This window comes from Vigna unguiculata, chromosome 1 (assembly GCF_004118075.2).
Source record: "Vigna unguiculata cultivar IT97K-499-35 chromosome 1, ASM411807v1, whole genome shotgun sequence".
NCBI lineage: Eukaryota > Viridiplantae > Streptophyta > Magnoliopsida > Fabales > Fabaceae > Vigna > Vigna unguiculata.
Genome location: NC_040279.1, coordinates 39349495 through 39366470, shown reverse-complemented (window position 1 = coordinate 39366470; position 16976 = coordinate 39349495). Strand labels below are relative to the sequence as shown.

Sequence of the window (16976 nt, the reverse complement as noted above, 5' to 3'; positions counted from 1 at the left end):
TATTAGTAGGTGATAATATTGTAATGTTATTAAGTTAATATATAAATTAAAATTATATTTATTAAAAATAAAGTGAAATATATAAGAACAGATGAAAGAATAACCATTGATAAATAAAAGAAAGAGAGAAGAAGTAGAGACATCCGATTTTATAAAAAACTTGTAAAGTTAACGGTCAATTTTTAAAAATTTAATAAATTATTATATTTAAAGGGTAAAATTGGTATTTACACAAAAAAGAATCTCCTTTATATATTGTTATAGATATTATATTAGTAGGTGATAATATTGTAATGTTATTAAGTTAATATATAAATTAAAATTATATTTATTAAAAATAAAGTGAAATATATCATAACAGATGAAAGAATAACCATTGATAAATAAAAGAAAAAGAAAAAGTAAAGACATCCGATTTTATAAAAAACTTATAAAGTTAACCGTTAATTTTTAAAAATTTAATAAATTATTATATTTAAAGGGTAAAATTAGTATTTTGAAATGTGGACACAAAAAGAAAAATACTTTTTATATATTGTTATAGATTATACCGTAAAGCACGCGTGTCTTTCCTTTTCATAATGTTATATTATTTTCTACTGTTTTATATTTAATATAAAAAATAAAGCTTAAGTTATATATTTTTTATTGACATCATATCAGTCTCTTATGGGTATAATCAATTGGAATTTAAATATATATATATATATATATATATATATATATATATATATATATATATATAATATCAGGTAAATCTTTTAGAAGAGGTAAAAAAGCAATGTTTTTTTTTTATAGAAAAGTTAAAAAACTTGTGCGATTATAGTTACTTATTTTACAGATTTAGAAATTTTAAATGATTGCAAGCGTTTTAGAAAAACAAATCATAGTACTAAGTTTACCCTGATATAATGAAATACAGTTTTACCCTCTTGAACAATCAGGAAATAATCAAATGTACAATCAACGTTACTTACGATATATTATTACTCTTAATCATAAAATGTTGAACAATAAATTGTAATAATTCAGTATCTTTAGTAAAATTAAATTATACAGTGAACAAGGAATTTCAAAATAATTATATAGCAATAAAATATTAATATAACAAATAAATAATATATTTTCGATTAAAAAAATTAAAAATCAATATAAACTATTATTATTACTGTATTTGGCAAAAGGTTGTGATCGAATTTTCAGTTAACAATTTAAAGAAACAAGATTAATTTTGTTTTATGGGTTCAAGTAGAAGGGTGAGAGAAGTTGTATGTTCAATTCTTTCAATAACAAAAACTAACGATTAACATTTGTTAACAAAAGAAAAGATTATTATCGGATTTGGCTGAATAATCTCCGAGGTGGGTTGATCTGATGTAACCTGGTTCTGAATCACCACAATGAAAAAATCTATTTGTAAATATTTGTCGATCTTCAAGAGGTTTTATGGTTATACAGTAAGTACTTTTTTATAAAATGTGGTGACATATTTATAATTTTCTTAAAAGTCTAAGAATAACAAATAAATATTACTAATGGATTATGTTATTGTAAATTGATTTCGTTTTTATGAAGTATAAAATAATATATCTTTCATATATTATATTTTTCTTATTTTGAATATTAATATATTATGTAGATCTCATACTTGAATCTTTGATTTTTTTAAACCTTTTGATTTATTAAAAATATAATAATATTATAAATATGAGTCGGATAGGTCCAACTATGATAATTAATTGAGTACAAAACTCTATAAATAATTGAGGTCAAAATAGTTTTTAATACATTATAATTTTTTGATATAATATACAAGAGTTATATTTTTAACTCATAATTATAGATAGTTTAAACCATATTACTTAAAACTATTATAGTAAAAAAATACTTTATTTGTAAAAGAGTAAATAATAATAAGAGTGACAAAATAGACTTAATCCGATAAAACAATCCATCGATCAATAGAAAAAATGGTGGATTAAATCAGAATTTTTAACCCATTAACCTATATCAACTCGCCTTATTTATCTATCGGGTTTGGCCACTGATTAATCGGTGGTATGTTAAAATCAATTAAAATGGATTGGCTTGTGGCCGTTCATATACTGTATTTTCTGGTTTGTGATCTATAAATAGGTTAACCCATTCTACTACTCCTAAATAATAATAATAATAATAATAATAATAACTTAAAAACTGATTATAGGAAACAACAAATTAGAACAATATTAGAAAACAAAAACATAGATAAAAAACCTACCTTTAGAATTAAGAGAGAGAATTCATGGAGGGACTTTGAAGTGCTTTTAAAAAATTCTAACACTTAAAAAAACTTTTACATTCTTTTATAAAAGAGTACAAAAATATTTTATAAAAAGAAATTGCAGAATTAATGATAGAGTTTTTTAATGTGTGATATTGGAGAAGTATAAGAAAGATGGAGTAAGGAGAAGATGACAACAAGGCACACCAACCAATCCTCTTTATCATAGGTCTGCTAAGCAACACCTTTCACCTTTTCATATTCCTACTTTCTTTACCTTTCTCATCTTATTATATTTATTAACCTCACTCTTCTTGCTTTTCCCAATTCCATTATTTAATTCTAACTTTCTTTTCAGATCAATCCCATAATTCATAAATATTTTTATTCTTAATAATAAATATTTTCTTAATCACTAGTATAATATTCTGCCCATGATGTTTTAACAATGTCTGTACCTTTAAGGTGAAAAACAAACATATTGATAGAGACTAATTTGATGAGAACAAACTTACTGAATTTTACATATTTTTCATATTTATTTCTCTTACAAATTTTTTCATATTTCATGCCATATTATGTATATATATTAAAAGAAAAATTGTCTTTTCTCGATCCTTCCGACAATGTGAGCTATGGTGTGTGTTGGTTGCAGAGGCAATGAAGTTAGATGTACACTATCGACAAAACATCATACGGATGCATACAACGTAACCAACATACATGGATGCGATCGATGTTCATGTCAACCATGCATCACCACATTCCATGCTCAATTTTTATTTTTAACATAATAACCTGATTATCTTTAAAATTATTTTTTATATATTATTATTACTTTAATATAATAATCTTCTGTTGAATATTTTTAGAATTATAAAAAATATAAGAGATATATATATATATATATATATATATATATATATATATATATATATATATATATATGCAATGAAATAAAGGCTATTTAGTTTTATTTATATAGGATAAAATGTTACATAATATTAAATATAAAATATTTATAATTTATAATTTATAATTTTTTAAATTTAAATAATTTAATATCTAAAAATAAAATATTAAATACATATTCTCGACCTCTCCCTTATAAAATATTTATTTTCTCATATATTATAATTTACTCGTTTAATAATTTGATAATGGTTATTTATCGGTGAATTTTTATTTTTACTCTTTGATGTCTATTATGTATCACATGTTCGATTAAATAATAAACACCACCCTCTTTTTCTATCTATCATATTTACCTTTTACCATAATTAAGGGGCATGTTTTATTTGATATGACTTCAATAATGATTTGGCTTTAAATTTCATGAGGGATTTCTTTGAATGAATCACGTGTCATCCATTAATTTCTTAAGATTTTAATATTTACTTAAAGGATTTACCCTTTTCAATAGATATATGTTCACATACATGGAATGAAGAATAAAATTTGAATGAGATAGTTTAAAGAATTTGGTGTTTCAGCATTTGATAGAGCCGGTTCCTTGAGTTGTTGTGGGTAGTTGATTGGTTTTAAGTTGTTGAATGTCAAAATGAAGGACCAAGGTGTTGCCCTAACATAGGTCAAGGTGGGTTTCAACAACCATTGCTATCTTAAAGGGATGCTTTATTGAATGAAGTAGGTCATAGTTAAAAGTCTTACCTTTATTTCCATCAAATTGCATCTTTCAATGCTCCAAGCAACCACTCTTGGGGCGCACACTTATTACTGACCTCATTTGACTAAGTCATTTGGGTAATTGCTAAACACACGTCCTTCGTTCTTAGGTACAGTCCCTTTCTATATTTTTTTTTCTTCCAAAAATACCCAATTTCAAGGACTTAGTTTATGATGGAAGTTTACAGCTATAAAAAAGTAAGAAATTAATAACTCTTGTATTTTACGAAAGGACTATACACTTGGAGTTCAATATATTATATTAACTAATGCAATCGTTTTTCTTAATTTGTAAATGTATCTATGTATGTCATTGTGTTTTAGTCTTTTTCTCTAAGGCATCTAAGTGTATAATATGCTTTATTGGGAGTGTAATTAGGCCATTTCTTCCCGCACCTCTATTTTTTCTTCTTGCACACCCTAACTTTAATAATCCCACTCTAAAAACCCTAATTGGTATTTGTCTCCCATCTCTTCCTTTATTTTTCCATCCGAAAAACACGAAAACAACGTTCACTGTAAAACAAAACACGACATTTATTGAAGAAAAAAAAATGAAGTATACCAGCGGATTCCGAATTGACCGATCTGGAATTCTTTTCCTGATCTGAAAATACATTATGAATCCGTCAATTAAAAATTGACACCTTAATTTTGGATTAATCAATTCAAAATGCATTTCCAAATGATTTTGAATTAGACAATCCAATAATACATTAAAATCAAAGTTTTAGATTGAAAAATTCGGAATAAACTTTTAGATCCGCATTATATTTTGGATTGACCACCCGATTAAATTTTTTTTATTTTATTATTTATTTTATAATATATTTATGAGTGGTAAAATTGAGATAATACATTTTATGAGGTACATGAAAAAAAAAAGAAGTAACAGGAAGAAATGGCCTGTAATTAGCCATTCCCAAAGATTTGTTCGCAGTTTTTCAATTGGGCCGCTTTTGTATATTGGGTACAGTTTTTGCGACTATTTTATCCAAGATTTTAAAAGACTCTGTTGGGAATATTTTACAGCATTTGTCTTTTTGACATAAAATATTATTTGAATTTTTGACGTCAATCGGATTGGAACTGACATGATGATCTACTTTCCTGTGTCCAATTACTCCTCTATTTCTCTCTCTACACATTACATTTTTAATAAAATAAAATATAATTAAGAAAGGTACATGGTTGATTAGCAAGTGTCATGTCACGTTCAATAAATGTTGAACACATGCATACATCACTCACCTTTTTATTTTGTTGGAAAGCAGTTATTAAATTTATCTATCACAGTACTCTCTCTCTCTCTCTCACTCTGCACACCCTGCAATTAGGTAGGCATGCTAAAATAATTTCCTGTACTTAATTAATTAACAACTATTATGCAGACACTACTCACACGAAACCATTCTCATCTTTTATCTTTCACTTCAGCCACCTTCTTCTTTTCTGTAATAAATTTACAAATATCTCGGGAGTGCATGTGAATTAAAGTAAAGGTGAATTTATAATATATAATTAGGCGTAATTTTTATTTTACAAGTTGATTTTTTACGATTGAGTTAGACTTAAAGTTTATTTTTAATATAGTATTAAAATCAAGTTAAAGTCTATTTTAGTGAACCTTTTTGAATATTCTGTTTCATCCACTATCGGGCCACTACCGGATCATTTACTAGAGATAAGGCAATTTCATATATAAGTGAGATAATATATAAGTTGTTAAAAGTCTCACATCAACTAAAGATAAAGACAATTTCATAATATATAAGTAAGGTGCAAACCTCACCTTACAAACTGATGTTGTGGGGTTGAATTATTCTTAAAGTCTACTTTTAACGGAACTCATTTTTTTTTTTCATCCACGAGAGTGAATATATACATTTCCACACTACAATCATTTCCATCTCATTATCAGTTTTGGCTTTGTTTGGATTCAAATAATATTTGAGTTGTTCTGATGCGCAGATTTAATGAAGATTCTCATCAAATATTAAATTCTGTAATCTCTATCTACTATTTACATTTATTTTAGTGGGCTATCTAATCTTGTGAGGATAATAAACTGAGCAAGGAAGCAATAACAAGTTAGAAAAAAATGCAATTTTGATCTCAACTAGTATACTATTATGTCTAGGGTGTAGTAACAATAGGTACATCACTCAATTTTAACTCTATCTCTATTTGTAAGTACAATTTCATATTTCAAGGTCTCAAATGAAAAATTTCAACCTAAACATTTAAGAAAATCAAGAATGACAAAGCAAGCAAAACAAAACTTCAAGAATTTTAAAAACAAACTAAAATTGTAAACATAAAATATGGCTAAACCAAATAGAAAGATGTGAAAAAGAGAGAGTTAAGAGTAAGATTAAATTACTTTTAGAAGACAAGAGAGGAACAATTGAATTAAAACTACCACTAAAACTCACTCATACAATGCAAAGTTAAAACAGATCAAGACCCAAAATACTACAACTAATTTACAATACCAAAACAATCAACAACTATAATATTGGATTCAAGTTTACGACCAATATTATTAACTTGTTTTATTTTGATTTTCAACTTTTTATTTCCCAATTACCATGGTGAAGCTCACGATTCTATGAATTTAATTTTCTTTCACTTTGAATTGTATGTTCTGAAAATATGTACACTTAATTTCTATGCTTGAAGTCACTCAATTCAAATTATAAATTAAATCAAACTAAGAATTGAGTAAGATCTGTGTTAAAAGTAGCCTTCAAGACACATGACTCAAAATTGAGAGAGATGGATAAATAAATTTGAGGCAACACTAAATGAAAAATATTGAATTATAAAACAATATGGATGCCATTTTAAACCGTAAGGGTCCAAAAAATGTATAAAACAACATGATACATTTGAAGTATTTTTGGCCATCAATGTGATAAAGAAAACAGGTAATTTTGAACAATTAAAAGGCTGATGATTTATAGTAATAAGAAAACAAATCCAAACACATGAATATATAAGTATGACAATTTCTAAAGGCTATTGAAGCTAGTAAAAATTTTCAAAATATTCACATTCATGTTATTTCATTAGAAAATTCTTGAAGTATTTTCACACACATAGAATAGCGTTAGAGTGTGTTTGGATAGAGTATTTTAATGAAACAATTTTTTTTTTTGAAGAATTTAGATTTTTTTGTAATGAAATGCTTTGTTTGGATACAAAAATTAAAAAACATTTCAAATGCAAACATTTTTTTGAAGGATTTCAATTAGCTAAATTAGTAAAAATTCAAATACCCTCAAAATAGGTGAAATTTGAAATTCTTCTCACTCAACCTCACATTCTAGACTCTCTGGTAGAGTTGTCAAACGGGTATGACGACCCAGACGGGCTCGACGACCAAGACAGATCAGATTCGACAACCTGGACGGGTCCGACGAGCCGAACGAGCCCGACGAACTGGACGGGCCCTTCCAAACCGTCAAGCCCAACGATCCAAACGGGCCCGACGACACAGACAGTCTCGACGACACAGACGAGCCCGATGACTCGGATGGGTCAAACTATCCGGACGAGCCGGACGACCCGAACGGACCCAACGGTTTGGAAGGTCCGTCCGGGTTGTCGGACCCGACCAGATCGTCGACCCGTCTGGGTCGTCGGACCCGTCCGTGTCGTCATGCCCTTCTTGATCGTCAGGTTTCCAAATTTATGATTAACTCAAAACATAATTAAACCTAAAATAAATATTGTTAAAATTAAATTTTATCTCACAATAAATTCAATTTTTTTTTCCAAACAAGAAATTGAAATGTAAGGTATTTTTATTTTCTTATCCAAACAAGTTATTTAGAAAATGAATGGAATTCAATTGCAAGCAATTCAAATGCAAAACATTTTAATTTTTAAACATTGTTGAAATGCTCCATCCAAACACAAGGTTAAACTAGAATTAACATAATTTCCATGTATACTTTTCTCTAATGGTAATTTTATCGATTCAAATTGGGTTGGAGTGAATGAATATCGTTGATTCGTGGCGTATTTTGGATCATCCCTAAATTTCATGGAGATCCAAGAAACAAAGTAACATTTCCTCAAAGTTTCTCACATTTACACACAAGCTTTATCATCACCCCTGTGGGGATCTTAGCTATAGTTAGTTTTCAATAATTGATAACAAACAACTATATCAGAATCTGCTAGTTGGTTTTTCTCTTTATGTTATTTTTTGCTGTGTACATAAATGAACTTTTCAACTTTTGTATAGCAGATTATACTGATCAATAAATACTATAGTTGTTTCATGCTTCTTCTTGTCTCTCTTCTTCATGAAACATGTTGAATCTGGGTTACTACAGTGTATCAATAGTCTGCAACCATCTTTACAAGTTTTATTAGCTAACTTTCCAGTTCATATAATCTCTTTTCACTGTCTTTTCAACTGCTGAATGCAACATATTTCTTTTCGTTTGACCAAACCTGTATACGAAATCACCTTCATGCAACCGCAAATTAATGCTCTAGACGAACACAATTGGACAACACAACACCCACATCATATTACCATCATAAAGTTCTTAAAACTTGTTTATTGCTTAGAAGCATACTCAGAAGAACATACATATATTTATATGTATAGTTTCAGTGAGTTATTGATTTACATGCTGGATTTGGTACGGATATCCATTTTCTTTATTGCAATAGCAGATATGTTGATCGTGATTGATCATAAGTTTTGGAAAAGCAATTACATGATAAATTACGACAGTGTATTGCTGTTGAAATTCAATACCAAATAATATGATATATATATATATATATATATATATATATATATATATATATATTTAGTTGTCGTATCTTAATCGGCTTCCAGATCCACGTGTGCAGGAACACTAGCATGAAAACATAGGTAGCAGCACAAATGGTAGCTAGGCACATCCTTCTTCACTTGCTCACTTCTACAAGTCACTACTTCTTGCTTCAGAACAAGGATTAGGTACTAATAATATTAATTTCAATCACTACCTTGTGGGGCTCGGAGTGCATAATTCAATCACTCATTAGTCTAACCAATAATTGAAATCCTTCTTAATATAAATACGCCCTGGGTAACTATATTCTTCCTCAACAAAGTCCACTAAACATTAAAAAAATAAAACTGACAAAGAACCTAAAAATTAGTTTATACCAATTTGCTGTGCATGATGACACGGATAATTCGTTTGAAAACATAGCCACTGAATATACATTATAATTGGAAGAGGCCAATTCACTACCTAATATAAAAACCCAGATGTTTCAACATTTGAAAGATAAAGAAATGTTTTTTCTTATATTAGCTTCCTTTTTTAATCTTTATTTGTTGTTTCTTATACTACTTTAGAAGAATTGAGTGAAATCGAATCAACTTTGGGCTACCAATTTAATCTGCCCTGAATTGACTAGTTCGTGTGTTTGTCTCAATCTTGTGTGACTGTGTGAATGAGAGACAGGGAGAAAAAACTCAATCATACATCATTATTTTGACTTCTTAATTTGACTTGTTAGCTTAACGTGATATGGGAGAAAAAGCCTAAAAGATTCTTTGGGTGTTTCTGAAAGACAGATGCAAGAGGAAAGGGTGTTTAGATAATCCAAACAAAGCGGTGGCTCTTATATATAGCTTCTTCTCAAACTTAATATATCATTTCTTCATGAATTCAACACTAATATTCAAAGAAATTGTCAAATACTGTATTTTTCTGAGCTTTAGCAATAACTCAAAAGTAATTAGTTGCCCTTTTCTGTTGGTGGAGTTTCCATGCACGTCGATTTATGGAATTGATATTGGTATATATATAGCATTTAAAGTGTTACGAAGATAATTTCTTTTATTTATAACCTTTTTCTTTTGGTGTAAGAAAAACAACCTATATACCTACAACATGTACGAATTGTTTTATGGAGATTTTGTTTGTTCCTCACATGCAATTTGTATTCTTTATTGTGGTGAGGGACATGGTGTAATGAATAAAGTAGTTACTATAGTGGAACAGAAATACTAGACACGAGTTTAAATGAGTGGTACTTTGTGTGCGTGCTACATAGTAGAAGTTATAATGAGAACACTGGACAGTGTAACAGTATTACCATGCATATGGGTTTGGTGGAAGCTTCAGAGAAACAGTTTAAATGTATTTTCTTACTCTCATAACCGTTATCTCCATCATCCGTGTGAATCAAATATGATGCTAGACAGTTGCATAAATGGGACCCTCCCAAGACTGTGTTGCAAGTAAACCAAGCAAAAAAACAACAGAAAAGCTTCAGTACTAAAGGCAAGACACAGGGCTTATAACAAGACCTTTTCAGATAACCTTTTTCTCTTCCCCCATAGATTCTTAGGTTGCTTTCAAATATAATAATAACCAGGACATGCAACCCTAAACTATTCATATTCAATTCCCTCCCTAGCCATCCTTTAATTTTCTCTTTATATAAAGCTTCTTCCACCACACCTCTTTCTCATCACTCTCATTCTTATCATCTCCCAACAGGTTTTAATTTTCCTTGCTGCTGATAAACATGGAGGATTCTCAGTACTTGTTGTGGTTCAAGAGAAAACAAATCTTGAACTCACATATTCAGCAACCATTTGGAGCCCGCAACACCAACACCAACTCATCATGGGAGGAACGAGCTTTTGCAGAAGATGCTGCTAGGATACTTGGTGGGTGCATATGGCCTCCAAGATCTTACTCCTGTAATTTCTGTAAAAGAGAGTTTAGGTCTGCTCAGGCTCTAGGGGGACACATGAATGTTCACAGGAGGGACAGGGCTAGGCTCAAACAAAGCCTTAGTCACCATAATGAATCTCTTCAACATCTTCACAACAAAAATGATTGTAAGTCACCAAGTGCTCAATTTTCTCAAGAGATGGAGCTTCTCTCACCTAGATATTGTTGCCTTGTATAATTACTCTAACCTTTCAGGTTCAGTTGCAGCAAGCAAAGCCTCATCTTCTAGGCCCTCAACTATATCCACTCAAGAAAATTGTTATCATCAGCCTACCATGTCTTCAATTAGCTGGGGGCATCACCACATGGGTTCTTCTGATTCAGAACCAAAAGGGTCTCCAGTGAATGGAAGGGAACAGTTTTTAAAAGGTTCGGGTTGCAATGATTATGTTGAAACAAGTTTGTCTGTGGGACAAAGTTCAGTGTTTGGGCAAAAGTTACCAATTGAATCATATGGGGACGAAGCTATCAGTTATAAAAGATCAAAGACTTCTATGCTTCCTTTGCCTGTCTTCCACAAGCCATGTTCAAGTGATAGACACCTAACTTTTCATTCTGCAGAATTTGTACTTGGACTCAAGCCCGGAATGGAAGACTTAGATCTTGAACTCAGGCTGGGGAAGCCACAGAAAGTTATTTAGTATATAAGACAAACAGAAGAAGTTGTAATGGAATGTCAGTCTTTACCTTTATCTTTCCCCTTTCCTATTAGAGGTTCATAGAAAATAGGCCAGAACCTTCCTCGCCTAACCTAAAGCCACCTTCAGTAGAATTCTTAGGTTTATGTTCATGAGATGTTAATTTGAATACTAATGTTATATCTAGTTGCATGTTACTATCTTTTCTTTTTTCTTCTTCTCTTTTGAACATGTTGATGTTTCAACCTTTCTCTTACGAGCATAAAATTTACGCGTAATGGTTGTTTTCACATTTTCGCAGTATATAAAAAAGGAGAAAGAAGTGTAAGATAAAACTTCCATGTGATGAAAAGAATAAAATTATTGTGAAAAGGTGTGAATGAGAATAAGATTTTTCTTGAATTATTAGTTTGGTTAGTACTGCATGCAGTTCATCATTTGAAAGCAAAGGACAGATGTTGAAAAATACAAACACTATAGTACCTTCAACAATATATGTAAATTTCACCATCTCAAATGTGATAGTTAGATTTGAGCAACAAACAAAAACATGTTATGTGCTAGGGTTTCAAAAAGAAGGGACAATGCAAATACAGACAAAGTTGTTTCTTTCTTTTCAAGAAAAACAGTAATTTGTTAGAAGTTTATTTTATAGGAACAGTAGAGTGTGATTTATTTGTGGTGAGAGGAATCAAAGGAGAGGAAAATTGAAGTGTAAGGTAATAATTAAAGTGGGGGAAGAACTGACAGTAACTGACAATTAGAAGTCACTTCAGCTACATATATTCCAGGGAACTAACAGTGGTCACATGCACACAAACCTGCACAAAATTATGAATAACCTTTTTACACGGATCATTACAAGTGATCGCTCACCCACTTACCACTTCACCTCATCATTCCCATAAATTCCAAATGGTTCAGTTGCTTTCCACATGCTTTTTCCTACAAACACTTCCAAAAAACCAACCAACCACACGGAAATTGAATATTAACACAAAAACCACAGCGAAATATTAATTTAGTTTGGCAGAGAGAGGGAAAGGATATCACATCATTGGCCTTATTAGCATGTCATTGTTTTTACTCTTGGTGTGATGTGTATTATATATATCCATGTTAGTTATAGTTATCCCTAAAAATGTCCACTTCTTATCTTTCAAATATTTGGAAGCCCGAGACTCTTCTGCTCCCTGTAGTAACTTAAAAACAGTGTTAGCCACCTTATTGTGACACCGACCGTTCCTCCAGAATACACGGGGACGTCACAGTCTCTTCTTTTCAACCTTTCTTTCTAAGGAAATTTTATGAAATATCGCTTTTATTTGACTTCATGTTCTTTGCAGTCTGCCAAGAGCAACATACACACAGAACCAATGCATTTCTGTCTACGATCAAGGGGGAATTCCACCAATATACCCTTTTCACCATGTTTGCTTTCCCATTATGGACTAACATATATATATATATATATATATATATATATATATATATATATATATATATATATATATATATTTACACATATTTTCATTCATAACATTCAACATTCGCTCAAAAGACAGATTAATCAAGAAAAGTAAGTTTTCCATAGCAACTTAAATCAAGCACAAGCTTATTATAATTGTACATCTACACTTCTGCTAAATATACTCAGGACCACTTTTCTTATGCAGAAGTTTAACTCTTGTTTAAAAGTTAGAACAATAAACATTTCCAACTCAAAATTTACTTCAGGAAAATTATATTAACGTACAAATGAATAACAGTCTATACTGTGAAAGTTAATAAACTAATCGCAGTTGTTGATTAAATAACATTACATAATTCAATTCTAAAAGGTTACATTGGCAATGGTTAATTAATGCAGGATTTTGGTTTTGGCAAGGCCTGATATCTGGCTGAATCTTATGTTTGAATTAAAGTGTAAAGATGTATATGCATGCAGCAGAGAGAGGTCACATGGGGATGATGATGTGTGTGTTTCTGTTTTTATTTGGTGTATTTATTGTGGGAATTGAGATTGATACATGTTCCCCACTTTAGCAAGTTTGTTTACTTTATTTAGGGTGCTTCGATGTATGCAAAGTGTAGTGATAGTATTTTGTATAGCTAATTGCTATATACTGATGAAGTTTAAGAGTGTCTATAGAGATTGGAATTGTAATTGTAGGTACCTAGCACGTGTGTGACTATGCATTAGGATTGTTTCTAGCTTCTGCCACTGAAAACAACTACACAGACATTTCGTCGTATAATTAATCTATTCATTGGTTGTGAAAGACGATTTGACAAATGACACTTCACGACCTCATTCTCTCCTTTACTCTTCCATCTACAAATTCAAACCTTTCAAATATAAAATTCTTCTTTCAATTTGACAAAAGGAAGGAAGAATAGGGGCTTCTACAATCTGCATGCACGTGATGACAATTCTAAAATGCAATCCATCTCCTCCGTGACTACAATAGCTTTTCTAATTTTCTAGCTACCTAAACCTACTCATGTGATTCTGCCACATGATTTCCCTGAAAATTCATTAACTTCAAATTATTGTTAACAAAAATTATTATTTCAAGTTCACATAAATAAGTCAAATCTCTTCGGATTAGTTTTGTGACTCAAACTCAAACTCAAACTTTATGTTATTCGGCCCATATGGGTATGGGAAGAAAAGTTATTGGGCCCAAAAAAAAAAAGAAAGACGCCATCACCACAACCAAATCTATGTGCCCAATCAAAAACGTACACGTTTTCAGATAAAGATGACCCTTTTCTTGTAAATTTGACATAAGATGATGGTAAATATACGCGGTCTCGATCTCCATGATCACGATTCACAAAAAGGTAAAAACTTAAGCAAAAGCAAACAACAATGGCGAACCCAGAGGGTAGTAGCAGAGGTTCAAGATGGTCACTTAAGGGAATCACTGCTCTCGTTACTGGAGGCACACGTGGAATCGGGTTCTTTTATCGTTTATGTTTTTATTCTGTTTGTTGCATCATGCATGAAGTGAATTGGGTTTCTTGAATCCGGGGTTTGTTAAAAAAGTTATTTTTCAAGCTGTTTTTTTTTTTTTCTTTCTGGGTGTGATCTGGTTTCACGGTTGATTCAGGCATGCTGTGGTGGAGGAACTGGCGGAGTTTGGTGCCACGGTGTACACTTGTTCCAGGAATGAAGAGGAGCTGAATGCACGCTTGAAGGAATGGAAAGAGAAAGGGTTTTTAGTTTCTGGGTCGGTTTGTGATGTGACTTCCCCAGCCCAAAGAGAGAACCTCATTAAGCAAGTGGACTCTGCCTTCAACGGCAAGCTCAACATACTTGTGAGCGTTTCTTCTTTTTTGTTTGTATATTTGGAAATTGAAATATTTTGTCTTGTATTTGCGTTTGAAGTAATTTAGAATAATCTTTGTGTTCCGCTTTATAAAAAGTCATCCCTGACATGAAATCGATCTCTAACATTCGCGCATTCATGAAAAAGGAACTGTTGGATGAAGATAAAATGGTTACATTTCAAATAAATATCTTAAAATTGGATTTGGCAAGACGAAATTTGAGTTGTTGCATCTTCATCCAACGATTCTGATTAACCAAATGTGTGAATACAGGAAATCCCTTGCTATAGTACTATAAATGTAATATTAGAGTATGTGATAATATACCAGATATTGATCTCTTGTATTACAATTATGGTGTGAAGAACTATTGCATGATGCTATCATGAATTTTAGTAACATCCTGGTAAAACACCCAGTTTATAAGTGTTTGTTCTTCATCCTTTTCCTGTGGTATACGTATATGCACTCAATTTGCAAGTGATTTTGTATATTTTGCCTAATTGAGACTTTCTTCTTGTTGTTTGAACCATGCAGTAGGTAGCATTAGTATCTGCACAATACAGTTAATAGTTGAAACATAACAAGTTTTGTCTCTATGAACATCTTGTGAGCTTAGGTAAACAATGTGGGAACAACTGTGAGGAAACCAACAATAGAGTATAGTAGTGAAGATTATTCAAAATTGATGGCAATTAACTTGGACTCTGCATACCATCTGAGCCAACTTGCATATCCTCTTCTTAAAGCATCTGGCAATGGAAGTATTGTGTTCATTTCCTCTGTTGCAGGTCAGACAAGTGCAGCTTCTGGAGCCATTTATGCAGCAAATAAAGGTGGGTTAATGTGTAATTATGTCATCTCGGGCTCTGACATAGATTACAAACTATTTTGAAATATATTGACGAAATAGATTCAACACGATGTTTTCTTCAGCTGCAATTGATCAGCTTTCTAGATATCTTGCTTGTGAATGGGCGAATGACAATATAAGGAGCAACAGTGTTGCACCCTGGTATACCAACACATCAATTCATACGCAGGTAGTGCTCTATGTTTGATTTCATTCATTCAAATAACATTATCTTCTTAATCTTGGGTGCTAATTGTTATCATATATCTGGAAGTTGCTTGCAAATAAGGAAATTGTTAACGAGATAATATCTCGAACGCCAATAAAGCGAATTGCAGAAGCACATGAAGTGTCATCTTTGGTGACTTTCCTTTGCTTGCCAGCAGCTTCTTACATTACTGGACAAGTTATTTGTGTTGATGGAGGATTTACTGTGTATGGATTTCAGCCCAGCATGAGAATTAATTGAAAGAAAAATGGATGATTTTTATTATTGTTAGATTATGCGAAGAAAGTGATTGCTTGAGTTTTGGACCACCTATGATCAATATATTTTATGTAATATATATGTAGAGAGTTTATAATATTATTAATTACATAATTATATTTAAGGGAAATATTTTTTATTTTTAATATACTTACCATATCTTACTATTTATTTGATATTTGAAAAAATAAAAATAACGCTAAAGCCAGATCCAATCAGATTATATTAAAATAGAGAATGAAGTTACCGAAGAAAAAAAAAGACTATAAAATAGAGAGGAATGAGTGAAAGTTTAAAAGTTATTTTATTGATGTGATAAATAAAACTATATAAAGTATATACAAAGAAAAAAAGTTAATGATATAAAACATCTTTGAAATAATGGTTTGCAAACACATACAAATATATATTGCAAATAAGTAAAACAATTTATAAATTTTACAATATACAGAAATTACTATAACAAAAAGTATATGAGAAAATGTATATGTAAAAGAAAAGTAACTATTTTATTATTTAATTGATTGATGAGAAGAAAGGAAACAAAATTTTAAAAATTTATTTATTTTCATATTTCATAATTTAATATAAATATGATTTCTTTAAATTGCTTCAAATGTTACAAATCTCTCAAAAATTCGGATGGCAACCTTTATATTTCCATTCAGTTTCGTTCTAAACTTTGAATCAAACTAATTTTTTTTAGAAAAGAAAAACCTTTTCTTTTTCTCCCTTAATCTTCTTTCAACAAAAACATTATGCAAGAGTAATCTCTTTGAGAAGCCAAAATATCATTCCAACAAATTTTTTTTCTTCTAAACAGAATAATTAAGATTATATTTTATCCACGTGCTTGAGCTTGAGCTACACAAATTCATCATTACTGGACTCAATCACTTGTTGATTCACTTTTCTTTCTTCCAAAAAAAGAGAAAAACATATTGAG

At 30.6% G+C, this 16976-nt stretch overlaps 2 protein-coding genes across 3 annotated transcripts; both read left to right on the top strand.

Annotated features, from left to right (window-relative positions):
• The first annotated feature begins 10298 nt into the window (after positions 1-10298).
• On the top strand, positions 10299-11560 carry LOC114195077 (probable transcriptional regulator RABBIT EARS). 2 transcript variants are annotated; one of them, XM_028085481.1, is made up of 2 exons: positions 10299-10823; positions 10918-11560. In XM_028085481.1, exons 1-2 carry the CDS (start codon positions 10505-10507, stop codon positions 11355-11357), a joined length of 759 nt encoding a protein of 252 aa, XP_027941282.1. In that variant the 5' UTR covers positions 10299-10504; the 3' UTR covers positions 11358-11560. The 2 variants fall into 2 exon arrangements, with proteins under 2 accessions (XP_027941282.1, XP_027941275.1); XM_028085474.1 differs by having other exon boundaries at positions 10308-10823; positions 10912-11560.
• A 2576-nt stretch (positions 11561-14136) lies between these two features.
• LOC114183201 (tropinone reductase homolog At5g06060-like) lies at positions 14137-16160 on the top strand. The gene is made up of 5 exons (XM_028070130.1): positions 14137-14318; positions 14471-14678; positions 15310-15526; positions 15627-15733; positions 15818-16160. The coding sequence occupies exons 1-5, from the start codon at positions 14230-14232 to the stop codon at positions 16010-16012; spliced, it is 816 nt and encodes a 271-aa protein (XP_027925931.1). The 5' UTR covers positions 14137-14229; the 3' UTR covers positions 16013-16160.
• Positions 16161-16976: the final 816 nt, after the last annotated feature.

What these genes read in the sequence shown, in the direction of transcription:
- LOC114195077 (XM_028085474.1), top strand. Translation starts at nt 10,505, where the DNA reads ATGGAGGATTCTCAGTACTTGTTGTGGTTCAAGAGAAAACAAATCTTG. An exon ending in TCTTCACAACAAAAATGATT is followed by an intron (nt 10,824 to 10,911) that starts GTAAGTCACCAA and finishes CTAACCTTTCAG; the next exon opens with GTTCAGTTGCAGCAAGCAAA.
- LOC114183201 (XM_028070130.1), top strand. Translation starts at nt 14,230, where the DNA reads ATGGCGAACCCAGAGGGTAGTAGCAGAGGTTCAAGATGGTCACTTAAG. An exon ending in ACGGCAAGCTCAACATACTT is followed by an intron (nt 14,679 to 15,309) that starts GTGAGCGTTTCT and finishes TTGTGAGCTTAG; the next exon opens with GTAAACAATGTGGGAACAAC. An exon ending in CATTTATGCAGCAAATAAAG is followed by an intron (nt 15,527 to 15,626) that starts GTGGGTTAATGT and finishes TGTTTTCTTCAG; the next exon opens with CTGCAATTGATCAGCTTTCT.